This window comes from Equus caballus, chromosome 9 (genome assembly GCF_041296265.1).
Source record: "Equus caballus isolate H_3958 breed thoroughbred chromosome 9, TB-T2T, whole genome shotgun sequence".
NCBI classification, from domain to species: domain Eukaryota; kingdom Metazoa; phylum Chordata; class Mammalia; order Perissodactyla; family Equidae; genus Equus; species Equus caballus.
In genome coordinates this window covers 77830492-77857678 of record NC_091692.1, presented here as the reverse complement: position 1 = coordinate 77857678, position 27187 = coordinate 77830492, and the positions used below count along the sequence as shown (strand labels likewise).

At 39.2% G+C, this 27187-nt stretch overlaps 1 protein-coding gene across 24 annotated transcripts in view; it reads left to right on the top strand.

Annotated features, from left to right (window-relative positions):
* The window catches only part of ENPP2 (ectonucleotide pyrophosphatase/phosphodiesterase 2), a 104333-nt gene that overhangs the window by 52915 nt on the left and 24231 nt on the right, over positions 1-27187 (top strand). For 12 of the 24 annotated variants that reach the window (XM_070221768.1, XM_070221763.1, XM_070221767.1 and 9 more), the window contains exons 9-18: positions 4408-4463; positions 9715-9780; positions 10467-10539; positions 15019-15174; positions 17400-17508; positions 20324-20449; positions 23646-23677; positions 24358-24485; positions 26504-26591; positions 26756-26843. In XM_070221768.1, the coding sequence (XP_070077869.1) occupies positions 4408-4463; positions 9715-9780; positions 10467-10539; positions 15019-15174; positions 17400-17508; positions 20324-20449; positions 23646-23677; positions 24358-24485; positions 26504-26591; positions 26756-26843 (922 nt within the window). The remainder of the gene's footprint in view (positions 1-4407; positions 4464-9714; positions 9781-10466; positions 10540-15018; positions 15175-17399; positions 17509-20323; positions 20450-23645; positions 23678-24357; positions 24486-26503; positions 26592-26755; positions 26844-27187) is intronic. The other 12 variants (XM_070221773.1, XM_070221770.1, XM_070221772.1 and 9 more) reach the window with 1 other exon arrangement.

The following is a 27187-nucleotide window of genomic DNA, read 5'->3' as shown; positions in this document are numbered from 1 at the left end:
CATTTCTCATACATATTTTAATAGAGTTACTTTTGCTATTGCTGTTGTTTTAAAATTGTATTTATTTTTTTTTCTCATTACAAAAGCATGTTCCATACTCTGAATGGAGTTCCTTAAGCGTGTTTGTTTCTTTGAAAATTCTTTCTGCTATAATCATGCAATCTAGTACTAACATGGCTCAGTGGGGAAATGCCCTGCTCCCTTTAGATCTGGACTCAGTGAGGTGAGGAATGAATGGAACTCCAAAGGGCCCACTAAATGTGGAGATTTGAGAAACAGTCCGACACCCCACCATGAGGCAGGTCCTGTAAAGCCATAGTTTCTGGAGTAAGAAGTTTCTAGGAGAGGCAGGTGCATTTTTATCCTTTCTTAAGTTGCTCAGCCTACAGTTGTTTTCTGCCAGTATTGGTGATGTAAGAAGTTGGTTCTGGGATCATCGTCGTGAATTACTGTAGTGTAACAATGCAAGAAAGATAGCATGTTCAAGAAAGAGACAGCAGCGAGAAGAATGACATTAGAATAGGGGTGAACTTCCAGGCAAAGGGATTAGTTTGATGGAAAGCTCAGGTCATTTCTTACCTCTCTTTTATCTATTTTATTATCCTGCCAGTGGGAGTCTTTGCTTTCTTTTCAGGAAAAACTTACCTTTTCTTTATTCTGTTGTTCCTTTTCCATATACTGCTATAAACCTGTATTTTTTTTCTCTTTTTGTTGTATCTTCATGTACTTAGGATGGACTTTGCTCACTTGATCCCTTTGCTTCTTGACTCTTATCTTTCAAATTTCAGTTGAAGTGTCTGTCCCCAGGTAGGCTTCACTAAGCTCCCCCAACTTCTGGCCAAGCTCAGGGAACTTTCTTTGGGTTTTCATATAATTTCTATCATAAATTTGGCCATATCCTTTAGAAATTATTCACGCGTCTGCTATAGACTGTGGGATGCCTGAGAGAAGGGATTTGGTCTATTTACCTCTTTATTCTCAGGACCTAACCCACAGCATGACACATTTAGGTGTCCCGCTTCTGTGTTTTGGACTGACCTGTTCTGCACCCCCGTCCAAGGCATGTAAGCCTGTACTTCATCACTCACCTTCTTCTGGCCCTAACCACCTGGAAGGAGCGACATTGGTCCACAGTCTATGCTGATGCATCCCGCAACCCTCCTATCCTTAGTTTGTTCTGACTCCTGGCTCTCAGTGATTGATTTACTCCTGCTGATACCCATCCCTTGGGTCTCCCAGAATTCTCTTTATCCCAGCTCTGTGCTTTTGAATGGGAGCGAATAATTTCCCTGCAAATAACTGCTAGAAAGATGCCAATAGTTAGTTTATGTTTTTGAAAAATGTTTTTGCTTATTTTCTTTTTCAAAACTTCTCCCCTTCTCCCACAGCTGCATACTTTACTAAATTTGAGAAAGTGTTGCATTTCACATTGAAATCCTTCTGGTTCCAGTGGGAAAGCTTTTTTAAAAAAAATTCCTGATAACATATCAAGAAGGTACAATATTATTCCCGTTTGTCCTCTTTTCAAAATGTAGCAGCTAGGACATAATTGTTGAAAACTGTGTCTCTAGATAAAGCAGAGCAATGGAGGAAATATTGAGATTAAAGGCGGGAAGACCAAACTCAGTTTCTTCTCTTTATTTTTTATAGTCGAACTGTTTTACCAATCTCTGAGGAAATTCACATTACATTCAAATTCAGAGAAACCATACTTCCCATTTCTCTGAATTAACAAGGAACTAGGAACTTCTCTCTCTCTTTTTTTTATAGCCCCAGAGGCTCCTTTTTACTTTTCTTCTTTTGGACCAATGTTTTAATGTCTTTTTTTCTCTGTAATTACTATATTTAACTTCTGAGTTCTGAAATATAATATATACATATGACCTGCAAAGGAACTTTTATAGCTGCTTATGATTTGATGTAACTTAAGAACTTTCTTTTGCTTCAATCTCGTACCAATTGCTAAACCTTCACAGTTTGGCTTCATTACTGCCAGGATCCTTTGGTTGGAGATTTTTAAATGTGTTTTAAAATTTCAATTATTCTCTCTTATTTCTTCGCTTTTTCTTTTTTTTACTTTTCTCACTGTGCTTCCAATTTTCTTTTAGAAAATGTGGTCAACGTGACTTACCAAGAAGCAGGGAGAAATCTTTTGCTTCTTTTCTTGAGAAGAAATCAAACTTTTTACTTTTTATTCGTCTTTGTAGTTCACATTGTTTTTTTACAGTTGATTCACTTTTTTCTGATTACAAAGATGTTAATTGTCACTGTAAAAATTTGGGGAAGTACAGAAAAGTCTAAAGAACAGATGATACTGATTTTGCCATCGGGATAATCTTGGCACACACACTTCCGCCGTCTTTGCCCCCGATGTCTTTCCTTCGCTCCCAATGTCCTTCTCATGCCACCACAAAGACCACGTCTGGTGATCTTTTCCCTTGAGTCTTACTGAGCCAGAAGTTACTCAGAGGGTTTCCTGTTTCCCAGATAATGCCAACATCAGCATGCATTCCACAAAATAACTTTTGAAAGTGCAGGGTCATCGTTTGACAAAACTGCATTTAAAAAAATATTCCATTAGAAAGCCCCAGATGGACCTTACATTTCATGTCTGCCCAATATTGCCTAGTACAACTTCCTTGGAAATATCCAGTCGTTAGATTTTCTAGGAAGTTGTTTGGATATGAATACACTAAGCTTGTGTCTCGGAAATCAATTTAAGTATAAAAATAGATCACTTCATACATTCGAGAAACTGGTCTCTATGGCGTCTGGTGTGGTTTTGAGGCACCTGTAGGATGTCCTGCACGTAGTTTGAGTACATCTTCATCCTAGTGGAGGTTCTGGAACAAAAAGAATAATAACACTTCAGGCCACGTTTTGAATCCTGGTTGGCCTGGGGACACCTGGGAGTGCCAGAGTTTGTCCTTGAAGCGGAAGGATACACTGGACAAAATTCCGGAAGGGCGCTCAAAGCGATCTGAGATCCTTATCTCTCTGTCCCATCGCCATGGGACGGGAACCCCACCTCTCCCATGCTTATGACATCCACTAGCAACTCAGACCTCTGTGGATGTAAGAGGGGGCTGTATACTCTCCCATCCTGTCTCTCACTTGCCAGCTGCAGCAGCTGTGATTTAGGGGGCTGGGGATTTTCAGTCCCTCCGAGGGACTTGGGAATCCTTGCTGAATTCTCCCAGGCCAGGAGTCTCAGACCGTGAAACCATGGCCAAGCTCCTGGATGTCCCATTTCTCCAAATTACCCCTTTCCTCAAAAAACAAAGGTTTTCAGTGGAGTGGATAAGACACTGTCAAAGATACTGGATACAGTGAACCAGAAAAGGGGCTGATTGCAATTTCTAGACCATTTTTGCTTTGGTCTTTTAACAAACAAGCCGCACTTCGTCCTGTTTGCCTTCTAAAGCGAGAGCATTTCTTCTCACAGACTTCTGTTCAATGGACACTGGCTATCCTAAGCTGTTTTTAATGTTCCCAGAATAACTGGATTATATTTATTTCCATTATCGCGTAATAATTAAGATTAAAATTGTTCACCAAATGCTGACACTATTTTAAGGACTCTAAATGTATTAACTCATTAAAGATTAGAATAATCCTCTGTGGTAGGTAATATTATCTACATTTTAAAGGAAACTGAAGCACAGAGAGCTTAAGTAACTTGCTGGAGGACCCCATGGCTGGTAAGTGACGGAGGCAAGACTTAAAATCCAGCTACCTGGTTGCAGAGCTCAGGTTCTTAACGGCTGCCTTTTCTGCCTCCCAACAACGTGAGCCACGAAGAATACTTAAAAAGCCTTAATGAAATGCTTGGTTCACCTAACTTATCCTAGGCACTGATTCCTAAAATTCCATTTACTACAAGGCTAAGGAAAGGATGCAGGGAAAATCCAGAATAAAAAATAGGCTTTTTTCCTTGTCATTCACCCACTTGAAAATAAAACAAGACAAAGCTGGGTTCTAAGATCCTGGCATCTGTGTGCCAAATTGAGGTTCTCCTCTCTGGGCTTTCAATAGTAAAGGAAACATATGGTCCACTCCTAGGTCCTTTGATGAGCCAAATTCTGCCTTATAAGTGAAACATTCAAAACAATGATCAGAAAAGACAGGTACAGAAGAGACTTCTGAGATGAAATAAGAGTTTAAAAAAATGCCACTAGAATCATAGCAAAGCTTTTGAAAGCTTTCGCAGAGAACATGTTGAATAACGTTCATGGAAATAATGATTCTGACTTCCAGATGTGAAAAAAAATGGTTGCAAATAATGTGAAATTTATGGTGAGGTATGGGTAAAGTAAAAGATATCTGATCTAATGTATTTTTAAAAACTTTTTCTTCTTTGACCAAAACTCAGAACATGTTATAAGCCTCTTATATTTTCCTCATTAGCTGTGGATTACAGCCACCAAGCAAGGGGTGAAAGCTGGGACATTCTTCTGGTCTGTGTAAGTTACCTTTATTTTGTCAACATTCGTAAAATTACAATTAGGATTCAATTTATGAAACATTAATTCAATTTAATTTCAGTTAAATGTAAAAGTACTCGAACTTTTGAATACTTTTTGATTCAAAATAACCCTCCAACTATTTTACCCCAGAGGTCCTCTCTCCATCCCTCCCCCCCCTCCTCCCACTCTCTCTTCCTCTTCCATCTCTCTTTTTCCCCATCATTTCTTAATAGAATGTAAGGAAGATTTTCTTCTTCTAGTCATCCTTTAGATTTTTCTGTTCTTGTTTAAAGGTTTTTGGTAATTTGCCACCTAGAGAATGTATATTTCTCTTAGACTATTTATTGCTGTGGTTTGCATTATCATTTTCTATAAATATATTATGACATGTTAAATTTATTTAAAAATCTAGTATGGTCACAGATAGCTGATGTAGTGGTCTAGAGATTGGAAATTCCAAACAGGAGACAAGGGAAATCCTCTGTTTCTAGGAAATCCGCTGTTTCTGCCGATTTTCCCACTGAACTCCAGGATTTCCCTAATAAGAAAAGTGGAACTACTTCTCTTCCCCGCAGAGATGATGGGCGATTCGTAGTTAATGTTCATAAAATGGTCTTAAGATGAAACTTACCTAATAAAAGTGTCAACATGTTGATTATTTTTAAGACTCCCTAGTAAGAAAAGGAATCTGTTTCAACTTTCATGGGGATTTTGTTCCCACTGAGATGTTCTTTCCGTCTTTTTTTTTTTAACCACCTAAAGCTGTTTCCATATTTGCCTCTTATGCCTTAACAAAAATCTGACTATTCTATAATAGCAGTGTGCTGAGAGCAATCACAGGTTCAACTTAATCCAGAACGGTACTGTCTATATTCTCCAAATTCAGGAATAAAAGTAGCTTTTTCAGATTTGAAGGGCTGAGTTGAAACTGGGTTTGGTGATTTGAAGCAAAGACAGAGTGTCCCTTTAAAAGTCTTTTTTCTCTTTTTAAAGAGGTTTTCTGAGTTGAGAAATGAGTGTGTATGGTAGAAATGACACATAAACAGCATGTTGATTTACCAGTTTAAACTTATGCATTACATTTTTTTAACCCTTGACTGTCATAGATCCTTATAGAAATGATTTCTTCTGCTCCACCACGCATTTGATTGGCAGAATGGAGAGGAGCCAACAACATAATTAATACTTAGCCCCACCCTTACCCCTAGAAACTGCTGCGAAGCTTCATTGAAAAGGCCCAGTGTTCTGGTTTTGAATGACAATTTTCTCCACCCATTTGAAACCACTTATAAGAAGTTGGCTTTTCTGTGCTCCAGAGATGGCATAGTTTTGCTTTGCTTTTTGGACCATTCTTCTTTTATCTCTATATCCTGGGAGGGACTTGGATTTGGTTTTTTCCTTCTTTTAAGAAAATCTTTTTGTAACTTAAAAAAAAATTGGGCACGCTTCCAGTTATTTAATGGATATGTCAAGGAAATCTACACATAGTACCTTCTGAAAAATTTAAAATTTAAAGCCAGATTCAAGTCATAGACTTAGACGTTGAAGGCCACCTTTTTAATATGGTTATGTACTGCAACCTAGAATTATTCTTGCTTTTGTAATGATAATATTTCATTGCAAATTATCCTCAGCTGATGCTCCATTACATTCTTTTATGTCAATTCCTGGTCAAAGGCAGTAATTCCCTTTATGTATGAGTATTTAGATTGATTCTAATCCTAGCTCTACCACTTATTAGATTACTGACCTTGGACAAGTCATTTAATCTCTGAAGAAATCAGTGTCCTCATCTTTCAATGGGAATGATAGTACGTTCATCATAGGGTGTGGTGAAGACAGAATGAGTTAGCATATTTAAAGGGCTTAGTAGGGTACCTAGTACATAGAGAACAGTCAATAAGTGTATTTGTTTTCTTATTCACATTATCTCTTTCAACATTGACCAGACAATGACTATATATATCCTAAGGTAATTTGTTCCCCTTTACCGCTAAATACCTCATCTAGTCCATTTTCCATTCCTCCTTTTTTTCTTTTTCTTTCTCTGACCATCTCTAATGTACTTATTCTCAAGACAAATTCTCTATCAATCAGTAATGGTACAGACAGGAGCATGAACCCCATTTCCCTTTCTGTTGGACATGCACTGTTCCTTTGTCAGATTTGTTTGCACTGTCTCTGCGTTGTATTTTGAACACTAGTGGCTAAGAGCCGTGTCTTTTTGGTCTCTGAGGTTATTTAGTAAAGATAATCTAGAACTCCTAGGAAACACGGAGACCACTTTGTCCAACTCCTCATTTTTGAGATCAGAACACCAAGGCTTACAGAGATACAATGTTGTTCCCAAGGTGACACTTAGCATGGATGCTCAGACCTCCAAAGTTGTCATCTTATTCTCTTACCACACTCAGCCCCTGCCAAGAAAATAATAATCACCTGCTCATCTTTCCAAGAAGAGAATGGTGACTCCTCCATAATAGTGTTTGTGGTAGGAGTATCTTGTATCTTTATTTATATTCACACCAAAGCCTTGAACATAATGTGCTTTTAACAAATATTTTGTGAATGAGTGTATTGTCTCTGTGGACCTGTGAATCCAGTACATAATGATGAAAGCTAACTTTTTCTATGTGCCAGGCACTATTCTAAGTGCTTTACATGTATTCTCTCTTTTAATTTCTGTGACAGCCTTATCACATAGGTACTATTATTATCCTCATTTGATAGAGGCACCAAAAGGTTAAGTAACTTGCCAAAGTCTCATTACTGACACATGTCGGAGTCAGGATTCAAACCCAGGCCTTCTGACCTCAGGGCTGATGCTTTTATTCCCTGCCCGCTATGGTCAAGCACCCCATCCAATGAGGGTGTTGCAGAGTGAGCGTTCTGAGCTTGGCACAAATCCTATTAGCTTGTATTTTTCCATTATCATCAAGTGAGTCCATCAGACTCCATTTTTGTGACTTAACACCAATTATAAAATAAAACCGCTTGCAGGTAGGTAGTGAAGTAAGGTAAAATGAAAGGGCTAGGACATTTGCTATTTTTTTAAGTTAGGAAAGAATTCAAAATATGTAATTATTTTGTTCAGATACAGGGGATTTCTAAGTCTGAAGAATTAAATAGTTTAAGCGATTAACCTGGCTTTGCTATGCCTATTTCTAATTCAATTATAGGATCTAATAAACAGGATCCCATTTATTCAGTAGCCTTGAAATTTGTTTAAATTAGGACTCATTTTATGATAAGCACGATTTTTTTCTGGGCTCATAGGGTAGTTCTAGACAGAGAAGGGGCCAGAGGAAAGACAAATCCCTGATATGTCACAGAAGGCTGGAGCTGGTGGGAGTGAGGATGGCGTTGGGGATGCGAGGAGGCTGCTGTATGGGAGCTCCTGCCAACCCTAGCCTTCTACCATGGCTCTGAAGATATGTCTTTCTCCTAGCTTTCTCTTGCTCACATCCACCAAGAGTAAACGTTTAAATGACTCAGCCAATATCCCACGATACATTTCTAATAGAGTTTATTTTTTAGAGCAGTTTTAGGTTCACAGCAAAATCGAGCAGTAGGTACAGAGATTTCCCATATACCCCTTGCCCGCACACATATGTAGCCTCTGCCATTATCAACCTCCTCCACCAGAGCGGTACATTTGCTACAATTAATGAACCGACGTTGACACATCATTATCACCCAGAGACCAGAGTTTACACTAGGGTTCACTCTTGGCCACAATAATTTTTACTAAGCACAATCAAACTTGGGCTTTAGTTCGAATTCATTGTAAACATACATGCTTTAATCCTGCTCTCGGATGGGGGAGCAGAAAAGCTTGTTGTGCTTCTTGTTAGGAAAGAATAAGCGAATTTCCCCATAAATAAAGACATCACTCAACTTAAGAGCATCTTAATGTTACTCAGCCCACGATACAGTACTAATCATGTTAGCCAAGAGCTCTTAAAGCGAGTGCCAGATTTGGGGTAATTATATTTCAACAGAGGAATGAGACTTAAACACAAAAGTCATTGTGGATGAAGATTATACCCTTTTTGTCAGTCTCATAATTATATGTGCCTATTCTTGATAGATTTTTATAGAGCTAGAAGAGAATTTCGAGAATACCTTTCCTAACCCCTTATTTTATAGAGGAGGAACTTAAAGTTTCAGATTAAATACTAAAGTCATATAGCTATTTAGAAATAGAACGATAACTAATTATGATCATTAATAAAAATAAGGTTTTTAAGCGCTTACTATGTGCTAGGCATAGTGCACGCCCTTTGTCTGTCTTATCTCATTTCATCCTTCCAACCAAGCTGTGGAGTAAACTGAGGCTGAGAGAGTTCAAAGAGGCCTAGAGGTCAAGAGAGGTCACGCCACTGGCAAGAGGTATATTTGAGATGTAAGTCCTGATTCCTCTGTGGCCACAGCTAATGGCTTTACCCATTAAATGGCAATGATTTTGAGCCCAGGGTCCTTTCTGCCTGTAGCAGAGTCTCTGATCAGCAAGCCAGGTCCCTCATTTGACTGCAATCAGTTTCCAGTCTCATGTTCTGTGGCAGAAGTTGAGCAATGTAATATGTTGCAAATAGAAATGGAAGTTTAAAAACTGCAGTAGTCCTCCTTATCCACTTGGGATATGGTCCAAGACCCTTGGTGGCTGCCTGAAATTGCAGATAGTACTGAGCCCTATATATATGCTACGTTTTTTCCTATACATACATACCTATGAGAAAGTTTAATTTATAAACTAGGCACAGTAAGAGAATATCCAAATTACACTTGTGCTTTCGGGCCGTTATTAAGTAAAATAAAGATGACTTGAACCCAAACACTGCGAAACCGAGGTGGTTGATTTGATGACTGAGAGGGCTACTAAGTGACTAACAGGCAGGTGGTATATACAATCCGGATACGCTGGACAAAGGGAGGACTCATGTCCTGGATGGGATGGAGTGGGATGGCGTGAGATTGTGAGCAATTTAAACTTATGAATTGTTTATTTCTGGAATTTTCCATTTAATACTTTGGACCGCAGTTGACTTAGAGTAACTGAAACCATGGAAGCAAAACTGTGGATAAGTGGGGGACTATGTAATTCGGAAGAGACCTTTTACTGTAACGTAGTGAACACAGATGGTGGTAAATAGAAAGCCCTTGGCCTGGGTGCAAGAGCAAGCGCTCATCAGTCTGGAGTTTGTGGAAATGCAACCCACATCATTCTTTGCTTGTTATTTCCCTACAGGGTCATCCCTCACGAGCGGAGAATATTAACCATACTGCAGTGGCTCACCCTGCCAGATGAGGAAAGGTATTTGTTTCCCTGTCCCTGACTTTCCCTCTTCTTTCTTCAGTACATTTCCATCTTAGGTGAGAATTGGGTGAAAAACCAGATGGATTGTGCAATAGAAGCACAGTCAAGGTTTGGTATTATTAAAAGTCTTGTGGATCTTAGCCTTAAATGTTACTTCTCTAAGAAGGACTTAGGTTACAGTGGTGTAGGTTACTGGGGACCATTTAATTACATGGACTGCTAACAGCTCTGCGTCCTGGCCACCACAACAGAGCTTTTGGGAGTTCCTGGCTTTGATAAGTGAACCAGCAGCATCCCAAGGATTGGGGAAACATGAAGACTGACTTTTCACTTTAATGGAGTTGTTCTTTCAGGCTGCAGATTGCATGTCCCATGTGAATTATCACTGGGCTCTATTATCTTGAGGATCAAAGACCTGAGTATCTGTTCAGATTAGCCTTTGTGACTTTGATTCCTGAAGGTGGTACCAAGCAGTTACCACAGTGGGGATGTTGTAGGGGGTGGTGGATGTGGAACCAAAAAAAAAAAAACCAACAAGAAAGAGATATTTTCCATGGTAAGACTAACAATGATTGAGAGATTAACTTGATTTGAGAGGACTTTTTTTTAATGTGTAGAGATATTTGATATTCTTTGCTATGTGTGGTTTGGGGGAAATTCTGAACCTTCCAATTTTCCCGTAGGCCTTCAGTCTATGCCTTCTATTCCGAACAACCTGATTTCTCTGGACACAAATATGGCCCTTTTGGCCCTGAGGTTAGTAGCTTATCATCTGCCTGAGGAGAACCTGTGTCCCTGGGCTATCTGATCTACTGACCTTATTTCAGGATTTGTACAAAGTCTCTTGGGGTATTCATATCTGCAAGGTTTATATGTAGACAAAGAATTGCAAGACTAAGAGCATTTCTTAAAAGTCTTAAACATACCTGTTTCTCTTGCAGGAACTTCATTTCAGATTGATTTGATATTCAAAATATCCTAAACTTGGTGTTCATGGGAGGGGTATATTCCAGTCCTGCAGGCATCAGTCAAAAGGTGAAAGATTGAGAAGGGTTGGCGTTTGCCATCACTGGGACTGGAGTGGAAAGGAATCTGGAGGTGAAACTTGCAATACAAAACATTGCAACCGAAATTCAGCTCGCTTCAAATGATTGTACAGTTCAGAGAGGGTAGGTCAGCTACGTGGCTCTAATAGCTTTAGAAGGTACGATCAACCAGACATATGTTATAGCATTGAACGCTTTTTTAATTTGATAAATTTTGATGTAGTTATATACCTGTGAAACCATCACAACAATCAAGGGTACGAACATATCCATCACCCCCTAAAGTGAAACAGATTCTTAAGTGAGAGAAATACATTATTGAATGAACCTGTTTAGCATGGCAGCATGACACCCTTTTATCACTCAGAAATCTTTGTAGAAGATCATCTATTTGGAAGGTGGTATCCAGTATAACTTCACATTCAGCAGGTGGGAATGGGATGGTGATGTTTTGTTATGTTCCTCTTTCATCTAGAGATGGAAATCTTCCCAGTGTGGCAGCATAGATCATTTTAAAATATGATAGGATTTACAAATCTAAACCTTTTACTATTTTAAATGTTTTCCACCTGTCTTTCTTAAGGGTGGTGAGGTCTGCATCAACATAATAGAACTGGATTTTGGATGAGAAATTGTGACCAAAACTTTTTGTTGATGGAAACTGCCTCCCATTCTCTAATAGCCAACAATGTTGTCTAACAGACAACAGCATTGGTGATAATTAAGTTTCTTGTGTTCAGCATAAATATAAGTAGGAAATACAGAAAAGTGTGTCTTGGTTTAAGGATTCTTGAGCGAAAAGCAGCTTGTCTAAAGAAAGGCAGTAAATACCACGAGCCATAAGTATTTCTGAATGCTTTAACATCAATTCAGTGGTGATTTTTTGTATGCACTGGAAACTAATGGCTATGTGAAACCATTCTTAGTTTGCCTTAAATCGCTGGAGTCATCTAAGTCTGATGCTCTTTTTCCTATCCCTTTGATGTTTAACCAGTGTTGCATGATTATGAAACACAAATAATAGAATGAGATAAACATCTGCATACATGAAAGACAAATCTTCTTCTTGCCAGAGCAAGCATGGCTGTTTTATCTTCTGGATGGCTTTCTTTGAGTTTAATCTAAAGTGAACAGAAGGAACCACATTTTATTAAAACGTCAAAAAAAATTAAAAAACCCCTAAGCAGTTCCATGTGCCCTATTTAAAGGTTCAACTTTGCTGGGATAATAATATCCCCTAAAGACCCTGCAGCTTAGGCAAGCCAGAGATTGAAATAGCCGTTCTTTTAAAAGCAGGAGGCTCGTCCTTAAAGAGGTTTGGTGCTGCTCAAGTCGCTTGGCAGGTAAGTGGAGGTAGAACCTCAGAGCATCCGACTCCCAGGGCTCTTCCCGTGAAACCCTTGAATCCTCCTTTGGTCCAAGAGACAAGCAAAGTGCCCAGTTAATAACTATGTTCTTCACACAGAACATTTTCTTTATGTCAAATGTTGACGTTTTACAATATAGATGAGATACAACTCTTATCATCCTCATTTCCTGAAAAGTTATCTGGCTAAGCAATAAATATTCTTTATCCAGGAACACCTATGGATTTCTAATATGTGTAGTTCAGTTATAATTACTTACTTGAAAGTGTATGTGTGTTTTAATCAAGAAGTAAACTAAAACCTTTTTTTAAAGTACTGAGCAAGGATAAAAAGCGTAATATAGTTTGCTTTAATTTGCTGTAATGATGATTCTGTGCTCAGGGTTGCTCATAAGTATACAGAGATTTCTTTGTGCGTAATATTTTTGAATTAAAAGTTGGAAGTGTTCATACTATGTTCTTTTTAGTATTAATACTTCTTGGTACTGGAATGTTCTCAGGTATCTACGGGGTAAAACACTCCTGATTAGATATCTTGGAATGTACCTTCGGTTATGACAACCTGATACCTGGTCACATTTTTCTGATAAGGCAAGGGATATTTTCAGATTTCAACTCTCTCTCATTTGGTTCTAGGAATCTTATTTTTACTGAAAGAAAAGCAAAACAGTTTACACTTCTAAAAATGGAACCAAAGCAAGCTGGCAAAACTTCTTTTCTATTGTAGACTAGTTGTGTATACTTATATAGCCATCATATACGTTTATTGTGCACGTAAAGATTATAGTCGCTGAAGTATTATTTTTAAAATGAGTAACATGTTATCTTTTACATCTAGTGAGAAAATGCATTGCATTTGAAGTTTAATTGAAGTGGTTCAACCTAGCAAAATGTGTGCTACAACACAGTTGAAGTTTGTGCCTCATTTGCTTAATATTTGAGTATACTTTTTTCAGGATGATTCTCAAAGGCTATTAAATAAGGTGACCAAACATTGGGGCAATAGCTTCAAGGAACGGTGTATTGCCTCTGGTTTCTTAGTGTAATGGTGAATGTTCAGAAATATGCTTGCTTTGATTATTGGCACAATCTTTTTCTCTTTGACCTTCTGTGCTTTCTCTATGACTCCTCGTTCGGCTGCTCTTCCAGGCCTAGAGGCAGAGCTTTGGCTGGCTAGTTACTACCCTCAGATGGCAAAGTATCCTTCTGAAAAGCAGGGAAATTTGCCCCTCTACCTCCCATCCTCTTAATAACCTCAGGCTAAATCTTCTAAAGTCAGACTAAAGTATGGCTGGTCAGAGAAAACTTAGCTTTCGTCTACCTCTAACATTCGAAGAAGGAAAGACATGCAATATAATCATTGGATGACAACTCATTTTGACTAAATCCTCTTTCTCCCGCTGCTCCTCTAACCCGCTGCAATCGGAAGGGCTCGCCTTTGGAGTCTCCGGAATGTTGAGGTCTCTTGCAAATGCCCGAGTGTCTGATGGGCAGACTTGTGCGCTCGCTGAATGTCTTCGGTGACCTTGAAATGGGAAACCCTCTTTTTTCCTTTTGCTTCTCTTTTCATAAGAATTGCCTAAAACTAGAAGCCTTTAAAAAACAAAAGAAAACCAGAGTCTATGGGGCTGTGTCTTTCAATCGCTCTGCCTAAGAGAGAGGATGAAACAGAGATGGAAGTGCCCTTGCAGTTGCTTGCTCTGGAAACAGTGAAATCGCATGGCAGATGGCCTCCTTTTTTGGATACACTAACCTTGTTCCTCTTCCTTCCCCTTCCTGCATCTGAATGATTCTCGAATAGTCCCCGCCGAGAGAAATCAGCTAGGTAGACAGCAGGGCTTGCAGCTTTAATTCACCTTTGCACCATCAGCAAATCAGGGGCCTATTTTTCTCTAGCATTTGGAAGCCCCAAAAGGTTATTTCCTAACTCAGTTTGTGGGTCAGCCTTTACTGCTTTCTAGATTTTCAAAACAAGATGCAGAGTACTGCCACTCCCCTCAAAAAGGGGGTTTCTGATAGAAAGAGTATAAGTAGAGTCTTTCTTGATATGTATACCAAGATGAAGAGATCTTGATGACTTTTTATCTTTTACCTAATTTTACAAGAGAATTTTTTAAAAGACTGTTCTATTTTTGATGATCTCTTGGCTTAGAGTTCCTCTGTGCTAGAAACCTAAATTATTCAGTGAGAAGTTCTCTCTCCTGCTGAAAGTTCTGATTTGTGGGAGTGTATTCATGACCAAGGAGGATTGTTTATGATTTGTTTCACTTCATCCTTGGTTTTAAAATTTTATCCTGTTCTTTGCCGATGAAGGTGACAGTTGCTTTGATATATTTGGTGGTGTGAACAGAAACCTGTCAGATCCTGAATTGGAACCACCTACATGAATCCCATTGTCACCTTGAAATGACCAAGTGGCTACTATTCTGTTTAACTTTCATCTAGTACTTTATAAATGAAGAGCTTCTCATAACCAAGGACAAGTTTCTCCCTAACGCATGAGTTATGGAATGCAGAACTCTATGTCACCTTCAAGTGTATCCACAAGTAGTCCCCTCAGCCAAAAGAAACCCATGTGACTAGATTCTCTTAAATTATATTCTTGCTGTCAGTGAAGAAGCTGTGACAACAGCATCAAGATGGATTTAGGAAGCTTCTCTGTATAGAGTACCCTGAATCATCCCTTATACCAACTTTTTCCCCACTTAAGGAGCCTTAGTTTTTCTAAGACTCTGCTGACCCAGAGGCAAAGTGTGAGCTTTATTATCAGACCCAGAGGGACAGACGGCTTCTGAGTCCAGACATCTCTATCCGCCAGTACAGGAGAGTAGTTATGGCTCACCTCTTACTCCGGCTAAGAGACCTAAGAGGAAGGTTACCCCTAAGAGGAGACAGGAAAGACCAGTTGCTCCTCCAAAGAAAAGAAGAAGAAAATTGCATAGGATGGATCATTATGCCGCGGAAACTCGTCAGGACAAAGTAAGTTTACCTATTGTTCCAAAGCTTTGTGGCGGGCAGGTATGAGTTGAAGGTTTCCTTCAGTGCCTTGGTTTGAAAATCAACTGAATAAGTTTCAGAAAAACTCTGGTGCATCATTCTTGGCTTTGAGTCCAGAAGAATCAGGTACTTCAGAGGTTAACACTGACGTGAAGACCTCCTGAACTTTTAGCAACACAGGAAAAGAGAGCATTCTATTCTTTTTAGACTCGGTTGCTCTAAAACTAATATTAACATTTAGTCTTGAGTCAATGTTAAGAAGGCTATTGGCTTTGCTTGCACTTATTCACAAAATTAGTTGTGGTGGTTTGTAGTTTTGGTTCCTGAGAACAACCCAACAAGTTAGCTGTAGATTAGAACTCAATGGAAAATTGGCTTAGATTAGTGGACTGTGCCTTCAGAGTTCAGAAAACATCTTAGGTTATAAATAAGGGAATAGCTGAGAGAGAAAGAGAAAACAATGGGTAGATAGAGTTGTATGTGTCTTCTCATAGAGATATGAGTAGTGTCTACTCTTTTCAGTACATTCTAAACAGCCTATAGGTTCTTACATTTCTCAAAACCTTCAGATACCTCTGAGGCACTATCTTATTTATAATTCTCTGAACTAATCATTAAGAAGTAGGTTCTGAATTTTATCTAAGTTGCCTTGTTGAGTAAAGGAAAATAAGTTGTTGCCAAGGATTGACATGTCTTATGCGTTTGGTGTTTCTTGTATAGGCAAAGGTCTTGGAGGAAAGCATGGTTTTCTCAGAAGCAAGTACTACTTAGTCCCACGTCTGTTAATCCCTTCAGATTATACAGCGCAAATCATTCTGAAAGTTTCACTTGTGACTTACTCCTTGGGACAGAGTTTGAAATACTGACTTCTGTCAGGAAGAGAAACAACTTTACACCTGATTTTACTGATGACATGATATGAGGAAAGGTCTTGAGTCATCTGAGAAGATGCCAGTGGAAGATAATATATGCGTCTGAGTGAAAATGATATGCAGATTCCTTCTGTTCTTGTCTCAAGTCATCTTGGGTGCATGTGTATGATTGTAGCTAAGTTGTAAAATTCGTCTAAAGTACTGTTAAGTGTTTGTCTGATGAGGTGTTTCTTGAAAATCTTTCCATTGCACAAAGATGAGAGCAGGAGGGAAAGTCTCTAGTATGTGGGAACATCCATGCCATTAGAAACTTTCATTTGAAGCAAGAAAAGGAGAGCTGAATTGTGTTTCTTAGTCTTCGGAAATGTTCTACATAGAATTGAGCTTTCATTTTCGTGAGGCAAATAAGAAATCTTCTGGAACAAGCTCAGTGGTTCACTTCTGTTTAAGACTTATAGATTCTAATTTTACTCAAAATCAGCTTGAAAGGGACTAAGGTGAGAAGCAGTAGCTTGTTTCTTAGAGGAGGTTCTTCTGCTAAGAGTCTATTGCTCTCAGAAATCGACAGTTAAGTCCTTTGGAACATTTGATGGATCTCATTGTATTAATGATGTTCTCATTTAGCATCCAGTGGAAGGTTATCATTAATCTCACCACTGCTTTTTTTTTTTTTTTAAAGATTTTATTATTTCCTTTTTCTACCCAAAGCCCCCCAGTACATAGCTGTATATTCTTCGTTGTGGGTTCCTCTAGTTGTGGCATGTGGGACGCTGCCTCAGCGTGGTCCGATGAGCAGTGCCATGTCCGCGCCCAGGACTCGAACCAACAAAACACTGGGCCACCTGCAGTGGAGCGCGCGAACCTAACCACTCGGCCACGGGGCCAGCCCCTCACACCACTGCTTTTGATTCACTTAGCTTCCATCTTCTTGCCTTGGTTCAAAACCTAATGTGATTTCACCTAGGGAGCAAGAGGCTTGGACTATCCATCTGACTTTCTGCTCACTCTCAAAATTCTTGGATTCAAAGAACATTGCTACATTTAGAAAGGCCATTTTATCTCAAAAAAGACAAAAAGAATTGCCCTTAATATTTCTGATATTTTTATATCAAAGAATCTTGAAAGAGATTGGATGAGGAGATGTTTTATGGTGCTGAAATAACACAAATAAAAGTGCTTAGACCAGATTTCCATTAAGAATGGGAGGCAAATCTCCCTGGACAAAGCTCTGCCTCTGGGCCTGAAGTTTTCTTTCCAGAATGTTCTAGGGGTAGAAGATCTATGAGAAACTGAAAGGAAAAAAAACTGCAGGGACTAATTTGCTCCTTTTTCCAGATGACAAATCCTCTGAGGGAAATTGACAAAACAGTGGGGCAATTAATGGACGGACTGAAACAACTAAAGCTGCATCGCTGTGTAAATGTCATCTTTGTTGGAGACCATGGTAAAGCTTTATTTCTTCTTTGCTAATAGGATAGATTCATAGATAATATTTCTGATGGTGTTGAAGAAAGGAACCCTTGCCCTCAGAATCCCAGGTTGTATTCTTCACCTTTTTCCCTCTTTCTTCAGGATGGGGAAGAAAATCTGGCCATGATTCACAAATATGAACCAGCCTGAGAGGACCCTGGGTTCATTTTGATCAAAACCAGGGACTTTCTCTATCTTCCTATTCTTTGCAGGAAAAGCCTTTCTCCAAAAATCTGTCTCTTGTTAAAGTATTGCAGACTATTCTCTTGTGATGTTAATAGCTACCTCTGTGAATGTGACATATCAGGTGATAATCCCCTATCCCTGCCAGCCACATCCCCAAAAGGAGCCCACAGAGTTTATGTGGCTAAAAAATAAATCTAAAGATGATAAGGAAGCAGAGACATAGGATTCTTGTCGAAGAAGTGACATATAAGTAAAATGATTTCTCGGCATTCACCGAGGAAATTCAAGACCAAAACCAGAGGACCCTGCTTCAATAGAGAAGGCTGTTAAAGAGAGGAAGAAGCAGCTTTTCTAAATCAGTGTATAAAGTAAGAAAATTCATAACCACTTTTTTGAGGTGATCAAGAGCATCATAAACATTACATGATTATAAAGCTGGAGAGGGCCCTCAAAGATCATTCTTATTTCACAGGTGTGCAGACTGAGTCCTAGAGAGTGCCTCCTGTATTCCAGAACTATCAGACTGAAGTAGTGACCCTGGAAGGTGTGGCTACTCCTTTCTAGGAGAGGATTTAGAAGAAGAAAATTGGTTGACTTGGTAGTTCTGTTAAGAATGGCTGGAAAATCTTCCTAGTCAAAGCTCTGTTCTGGGCCTGAAGTTTTATTTCCAGAATGTTCTAGAAGATCTGTTAGAAAATAAATTTAAGAAAAGCTATGGGACTAACTTGCTCTTTTACGGGAACTAAATGTGACTCTGCAAAATTATGCTCCATGAGTCTGACTTGGTGGAGAGCTGCAGATACGAAAGTGAATTTGGAGCATGTGACACAGCTGGTTCAATTTAAGTTGCCTAGAGATGTCAAGAGCGTTTGGTCACATGCTGGAGCCAGATGTCTAACAAATAGTTGGGTCCTAATGAGTCACGTGCTGGAGCATTGGAAGGGTCTTGGGTTGATTAAAACCTTGTCTGCCGCTGTGCAGACATCTGAAATGAGTAGATTGCTTTGGTTTTGGGGAGCCATGGCATCTCTTTCTTAAAAGGTAGTATGGTCTAGTGTTTCAGAGCCTGGACTTTGGAGTAAGAATGAGTTTCAGTGGAGTTCAAATTGCACTGTGCCACTTAAGAGCCATGGGACATGGTATATGTTATATGGCCTCTCCAAGTCTCAGCCTCCCCATCTGTGGAATGAGAACATTACCACCACCTACACAGTTAGTCTGGAGGGTCAAGGGTGATGATGCTTAAGAAGCACTTCTCATATGGTCTTTGAAAGCAAGATATGTTTCACCATTGGGGTAGCATAAGTGACTTCCTAGAAATGTAACAAATGGAAGGTCCTTCCAGTCTTCCTTTAATAAGCATTTGGAGACTCCCCCTTCCTGAGTTAAGATTCTACTAGAACATAGTAGCTGTTTATTGCTTTTATTTTTCTTCCTGAGAGTTTAAATGTTATAAGGCAAGATCTATAACCCTTGTGCTATGTTGGGATCTGTTTTTCTCTCTCTTCATTCCAATTATGTATTAAAAAAAGGAGGAGTCTGGATCTGGGATCCTAGAAGGTGATAATTTGAATTTTCCTGGATCCTGGCCACTCTGGGTTATATTTCTTTATTCCAAAACCTTAGGACATCCTTTACAAGATCACTTGTTTTCCCCCTTTTAGAGAATATTCATATATTGAATTGTGCAAAACGATATATTAAACCTTTGTAGTTCCGTGTCGTCTCATAAATTCCGAAATCACAATAAAGGTCTCTACCAGCCTCTATAGTCTGTGATTCTAAGATTTGAGTTATTGTTTTTATTTTTAACATTGATCAAGAAATTTTCCTTGATGGGGTCAGGAAGCAAATCTTGGGTGGGGGAGGAATATTTGTAGGCCAAAAAATTTCCCACCTAGACCAGTGTTCCAGTTTTGTGTTCCAGTTGCCAGCTTTCAGTTTTGACTGATTGCATTGTTTATGACTTGTTTTCAGCGTTATTTTGTTTCTCAGTTTGGGTGGTCATTGGGGCTGACATTTTTCTTTCTCATCTCTTGTTGCCAGTATTGTTTGGTCAGTAACATCCAAGGCCACCAGTGGAGGCAGAGTGAGGACTGGTGATTATGTACTCAAGTCAGGAGATATATTAGAGAGCCAGAGTTGGAAAATGACATTTTGTAAAAGAGACACAGAACTATATATTCCAGTTATTTACACCACCCCCAGCTGGGAAGAGTTTGAAGCAATCTTGGATTTTTCTTTTAAAGAATAGATCTTTTTCATAATGACTGTGTAAATAGGTTTTTTTTTTAAAGAAAGATCATAATTACTTCCTTTGTCTTGCTGCTCTTGCTGAATGGCTTAAAATGATAATTGAGATGATGCATTTTCAACCTTCTAGGACTTCAAGATAATAGGACTAAATCAAAGTCTGATGAAAAAATTATATAAAGAAGCATTAAAAAATTTAAAGTCAAGTTGAGAGATCTTAAGAGAGTGGATCCCCACATTGAGTTGTTAAAAACAAATTAAGGAGATGCCTGGATGTTATCTTTAGTGTCTGTGTCAAGATTTTAATTTTAAGATTGCCTCAAAATACTTTTGTTTTCTCCTCCCTACAGGAATGGAAGATGTTACATGTGATAGAACAGAGTTCTTGAGCAATTACCTGACTAATGTGGATGACATTACTTTAGTGCCTGGAACTCTAGGAAGAATTCGACCCAAATTTAGCAATAATGCTAAATGTAAGTTGATTCTTAAAATACTAAGCTCCTAGAGTAGTAATACAGTGGAGGAGGTAAGGGCTTGTTCTCTGAAGCTGGAATACTTGGGTAAAAATCCTAGCTCTGCTACTTCTTAGCTGAATTACCCTAAATGAGTCATTTAAACTCTAAGCCTCAGCTTTTTTATCTGAAAAATGGGGACGATAGTAACAGTAGCTACCACATAGGCTTGTTGTGAGAATGAATCCATGTACATCACTTAGAGTGGTTCCTGGTGCATGGTAACAGTATATAAATATTTGTTCTTGTTTTTATCATGCAGAAAATACACTTAATTTAAGGCATGTGTATAACCATAAACTTCTGTTTACAAGAGAAGAACTTTTCAACAGGAGGCTCAGGCTTGCTCGTTAGCTGAAGCTGGGGAGTCCGTGACAAGGCTGGCGGAAGCACACTCAGACCCTAAACGTTCCTAGGACCCCGGTTGAAGGGGACTCATCGCTTTTATAAAAGTGATTGACAGGACCCAGGAAGAGAAGCTATTAAGCCGTTGGGAAGGGACAGCTGTTTTGAAAGATTAGAAATAAAATAAATAGGAATGATCATCACTGTGTTTTGCACATTTGGGCTATGATATGCCACTGACAAGAACTTTAATTTAGGGACTAGATGTTTTAGGTGCCGCCCACCCAGATTTTCAGAAGCCCATAGTGTTATTGGAGACATGCTGCATTTAAGAAAAAAAAAAACCTTTAGAGTTTTTAGCCTTGGGAATAAGAAACCATTGGCACCAAGAATAAAGCTTTGGAAAATTAAGTTTTTCCCAAACTGCGTTCCTGAGTCAACACAAATGGGAACCATTCCAAGGTCAGCTCCAGGCAACGTTGTGAAATAAACAAAATGTCTGTGTCCTGCCTTCTCTTTTCCATGTCCTTTCTGTCCTCTGTGTCCTCCCTTCTCCTCTGCTCACTTGAGATAGGCAGGCCCTTGCCAGAGATGGGATGCAAGTCTCTACGGTACCTCTTGATTTAATGTTTGCATTTTAGGGCTATGCAAGAAAGGTTTTGTCTATTTTGAAAGGTACTTCAGATGCCAGTAAATATAATGGGGAGGTTGTTTTAGGGGAAAAGAAAAGCTTTCCTGGGGCCAATGAAGTAATAACTATCAATAAGTAAATGTTTTGTATTTTACAAAGCATTTTCATAGACGTGATTTCATTTTGTGAGAGCCTGTAGAGTGAGATGGTTAAGAGCACAGACAACAGTGGCAGGATGTCTGGGTTCAAATCCCAGCTCTGCCAGGTGCTCACTCTGTGACCTTGGGCAAGCTACTTAAACACTTTGTGCCTCAGTTTCCTCATCCATAAAATAAGGATGGGTGGGAAGATTAAATGAGAGATTACCTACATATCACTTAGATTAGTGTTTAGCACATAGTCAAAGCTACATAAATCTTAGCTATGACAATGATGTCTTGGTCACATCACTCTTTCAGCCAGATATATATACAATCTTCTTTAATCCTTCCAATAGCCCTATGTAATAAGTATTATTATCCCCTTTTACAGACAGTAGAAATCCAGGCTTAGAGAGAGGTGAAGTAACTGGTTCAGAGTATGACAGCTAGGAAGTGGCAGAGCTTGGATTTGAATCCAGATTCACTGATCTTAACTACCCACTCTGGGCTGGGAGCCTCTTCACCTCACACAAGGTGAGAGCTGTTAGCATGAGAGGATTGAGTACTTCAGAGTTGAAGGATCGGTGTCCAAAACATGGACTCAGGCATGTATTGTTTCCTAGCAGTTCTCTGGGGTTTATCTGAGCCCAAGATTGCTCCATGCTCTTAATTTTTCTTCATTATCGGAGAACATGAACTTGCTCTGTTTGGTCCTTTGAGGACTGTGGTTTATGAGGCCACAGAGGGTAGAGGCTCAGAGCATGGCTTGCTCAGTCAGAATGCTTGGTTCCCAGTGTGTAAGCCCCCCACCTTCTAAAAGCCCATTGGCTTAGTGAGGATTCTAATGCCACCTACCTCCCAGAGTTGTTGTCAATGACCAGAGAGAAGGTGCCTGCTAGACTCTCATGGAGAGACTGCATGTGGTATGGACACAATTTGGGTTAACCAGTCGTGCTCCCATTATTACTTATTTGCTCTTAGTTAAAAGATGCAACTAAAATTTAACCCCAGTGTCAAATGGAATTCACGTTTTAGCTTTGGATTGCATAGCTTTAGAACTAAGATTCTGAAAACTCTGTTTGAGGTATGTGTATTTATACCGTAGGTATAACAAATATTTGTTTCTATTTGTTAACAAATGCTTATTGAGTGCCTACTATGTACCAGGCACATAGACCAGACCTGCTCCCCTGACGTTTATACTCCAGGGAGGGCTGTACCATGACAGTTGGTATCTCTTCTGAACGCTGCTTTCCTTTTCTGCTGATTTTATAATGACATACTGAAGCAAATTTTTTGAAAACAAAACAAAATCCAGCCAACCTACAATCTCCTCTTTCTCCCCCCAACCCGAAAGGGGGAGCTTCAGATAATATAATCTTGTCCACAGTTTATACACAGCCATCATTTACATAGTTTTGCTTTTAGCTAGTTCAGGGTATTGACTAAAATATCCTTTGTTTGCTGGTAGTGAAAATAAAGGAGGTGCATACATGTGTGGCTGGAGAGGGGCAGCTACCTATGTAATTAGACCCATGATATTACTGAGAAAACAAAACTTTCTTTAAAAAACACAGCTCAGTGGATTAGAAGATTCCTCGCAAAGCAGATGATCACTTGTTTCAAAGATCTGCAGATAAATAGGAAGTTACATTAAAAACTCCCAAATGCCCAGTTTAGTTCCTGATGTTCAATTGCAAATAAACAAAGTCCAGGCTCCAGAGGGACCATATGGGGGAACGTAGAGAAACAATTTACCATGCATTATCTGAGTGCTCTGGAATTCCCTTCCAGAACAGGAGACCTGGATCTAGCGGGAAATTTACCATAGGAATTGTTCCATTGATTTAGCTGCATGTCACTTACTGAGATATTAAATACCCACACACAATTTTACATGTGTTTTAAACAAAACCTGAAGTGATAGCCCTTCTGGGAGGGGGGGAAAAAAGAAAGAACTGAGTCTCTTGCTGCAAAAATTATTTCTCTCAATGATTATTGTCATCCCTTTTGAAATCTTTCTCCTTCTCTCTTTGAACAGATGACCCTAAAGCCATTATTGCTAATCTCACGGTAAGTATTAGAAGTCCCCTGGGCTCTGCCCTTGGAGCAGCTTCCACTGCTCACCTCCTATGTTCACCTCCCCTGCCCTTCTGTCTATTTGTTTCCCTAAGAGCTTTCAAAATTTCTGGCCTCTGTACAGCTTCAGGTTCCCTAATAGTCTTGGCAACAATACGGGCTGAGAATATTTGATCTTTCCATTAGAACTGAAAAGTATTCATTCATAATTAAACAAATCCTTACTCTCTCTCAACCAGATATTCCCACCACCCTGTTCCATCGTTCTCCATCCATGATAGAGATCTTAAAAGCATATGAGAGTGTAATCACACATGTCTGAACATATGCCCTCCTCCCTTCCTACCCCACCTCCCATCTTTTGACTTGAAGCAGTTGGGAAAGGCCTTGAAGTTTTGGTTGCTCTCAGTGATGGTCTCACAAGTCAGGAATGTATCTTAAAAAGTCCTAACTCCTCTCCGATAAACTTCCATATCATCTTCAAAGTTATCTAATCTCCTTTGAACCTATTTGTTTTCAGCTTGTATTATTCGATAGAGGGATAACAAATTCCACTTATTCTCTAACCAACCTTCGTTTGGCTTAAAACCTCCATCAACTTTCTGGAGAAGGAATATCTAGGACTTTTTCTAGAAGACGCTCCATCTAAACTCCAATTTCCATTTATATTTCAGTGTAAAAAACCAGATCAGCACTTTAAGCCTTACATGAAACAGTACCTTCCCAAACGTTTGCACTATGCCAACAACAGAAGAATTGAGGACATCCATTTATTGGTGGAACGCAGATGGCATGTCGCAAGGTAACCTGGGGACTGGTTGTCCCTGAGTCTCATCTTCATAATCACCTCTTTGATAACTGGAGTGCTATAAGTGCCTGAGCAATCATAAAAAGAAATCTCAGTTGAAAATCTCATTGTTTCCAAAGATTTTGTACGCTAGATAAATAATTAGCCCTGAGACAATACATCTCTGTGTTCTAGGTCTCAGCATCTCAGTGTCTCCTTATAGTCTCTGAGTGCATCTCTGTGTCTGTCCCTTTTTCTCTGTTTCATTTTTTGGATTTACATTCTAGCCTGTATTCTTATTACTTAAGTAAGTCAAAAGTCTGACTGGGACATTGCCTTATCACACTGGACTGATAGGGTCTCAGTTGACAAAACTTAGCCTCCTGCAACGTTGATAGTGGAGATCAGAAAATGTTGTTAATCTTAAAACCTCTGTTATGGTGGGCGTGTTTTATATTGCCTTAAATATTTCAGATGTTTGCCTTCTTTTGAACTACAAAGGACTCTCCAATACTGAAGAGACTATTCCTTACTCTTGAATCGGGTGTAGAATGTGTCTGGAAGCTCTAACCACTTCCAAAGAATTCACCGTAAAAAGTTGATCCATTTTCACGCAGACCTGGGAGCAGCCCTTTCCACTCACTCTTCTTTTTCGTCCTTAAGAAAAGTGTTGTGAATCAGTCTGTAGTGATAATTGGACAACTACTTTATGTACCCTAGCTGGGTACTTTAATGAGTTTACGAGGGAGAGAAGATGATGAGAAAATGGTGGTCCTCTAGGAACTTCTATCCATATGGAACACCTGGGGAGACAAATACATATACATCCTACTATAGTTGTCATGAGGGTATGTAGAGTTAAATATGTAGGAATATGAAGAGAGATACATGAAGACCCAGAAATTATTGAATTCACTTAGAACAGACATGTGGAATCTTTATTAAAAAGTTGTAAAGATGTGACCAAAACAGCTTGGCTGACTACGGCCTCTGCAGGAACATTTGTGTACGGGGCGGCTTGGAAGAAAGAGCAAATTTAGTGCAGTTGATAGGTTTATACGAAGAAAATCTCGTTGAGTAGAAGTTAAGTGAAAGATGAAAACATTTGAGCAAATTAACATAGACCAAAGCTGGGCCTTTTAATTAGCAGAGAATCTTTTAAATTTAACTCTTGCATTGTTGAGTTATTATATGTACATATCCTAAGCTGAAAGTACTTTTCTTAAGAGTGGGGACTCAAATATTTAATTTTTTTATATTCTCCCAAGCACTTTACTTCAGTGCAACGTACCCCATAGGTCTTAGGAAATATTTGTATTAATAAACCTGAAAGTTTTTTGGAAAAGTGCTACATCACACTTAAGCAAAAAATATCTTCCTGTCACAACAAAGAAGGTCAAATGGTTTTGATGTCCGGAGAGTTATGTTTCCATTTTCTATTTCTAAATAGAGATATTGTCTAGGTGAGGCTGGGCTTTTATTAGATATGTCACTATTACATCTGTTAAGTTTACCACTCAGTTATACTCTCTAGTTGCATTATACTGATAGGTAAAGTTGTATGTAAACATTTTTATAGAATACAAATCTCCATTCATTGATTAGACATCACATATTTAAAAAGTGCCTACTATGTGCTTGGCTTTGAGCCTAGTGTTGAGTATATAGAAGTGAAGCAGACAAACATGGTCCCAACATGGGCAATCTTGGGGTGTCGGAACTAGTGAAGTACATAGACAGACAGAATATTACCTGTGTCAAGTGCATTGCTCAGTACAAGCACGAGGTGCCAGGAGGGTACCATGACTTCTGTTCAGAGGTCCCCATTTGTCCTGGGCTGATTGTCAAAGCAAAGACCCTTGGGGGAAATGAACAGCATCATCTTTTATCATCACAGGAATGATGCAATTAAAATAGAGGCAAATATGCTTGTAAAATCTACTTCTTAGAGATGTTTTGTGCACTGAAATTGACTTTTTATCAGAGTGATTTCATGAGAAATCTCGACTGATTATACAATTGTTTCGATGCAGGAAACCTTTGGATGTTTATAAGAAGCCATCGGGAAAATGTTTTTTCCAGGGAGACCATGGATTTGATAATAAGGTCAACAGCATGCAGGTACGATCCTAGAACTGTGAATTGGTTGTTTTTTAGTGACTTTCAGCAGGGATGGCGAATGGTGGTGTGAGTGAAGTTGCACAGTGTTCATAAATAGAGGAAGCGTTGCTACGGGATATTAGCAATGTCTGATTGTTTTTGTTTGTTTTCTTTTCTTTTGGAAGACTGTTTTTGTAGGTTATGGCCCAACATTTAAGTACAAGACTAAAGTGCCTGCATTTGAAAACATTGAACTTTACAATGTTATGTGTGGTAAGTCACTTTTTAAATCAAAACCAATGAGACGATCTTGAGTTAACAGGCGAACTTCCTCAATGTGAGAGAAAGAAATGAGGTGTCTGTTTTCCAGGACCACCTCATCTCCCTGCAAAAAAATGTTGTAACTTGCCCATTGGTTCGAAGGACAGAATGTCATCCCCTTCTAAGGCTTCTTTGTCTTCCTTCAAAGGTTGACTAATGGGGAGTTTTCATAGTGTTGCTGTTGGCAGCCCCTGGCTGATCCAACATAGCATTACAGTTTGACACCACTGGTCAGAGACCTGGTAAAGCAGAAGTTCTGCACAGAGCTTGCTCCCACCTCCATCTCTCACGTTGCA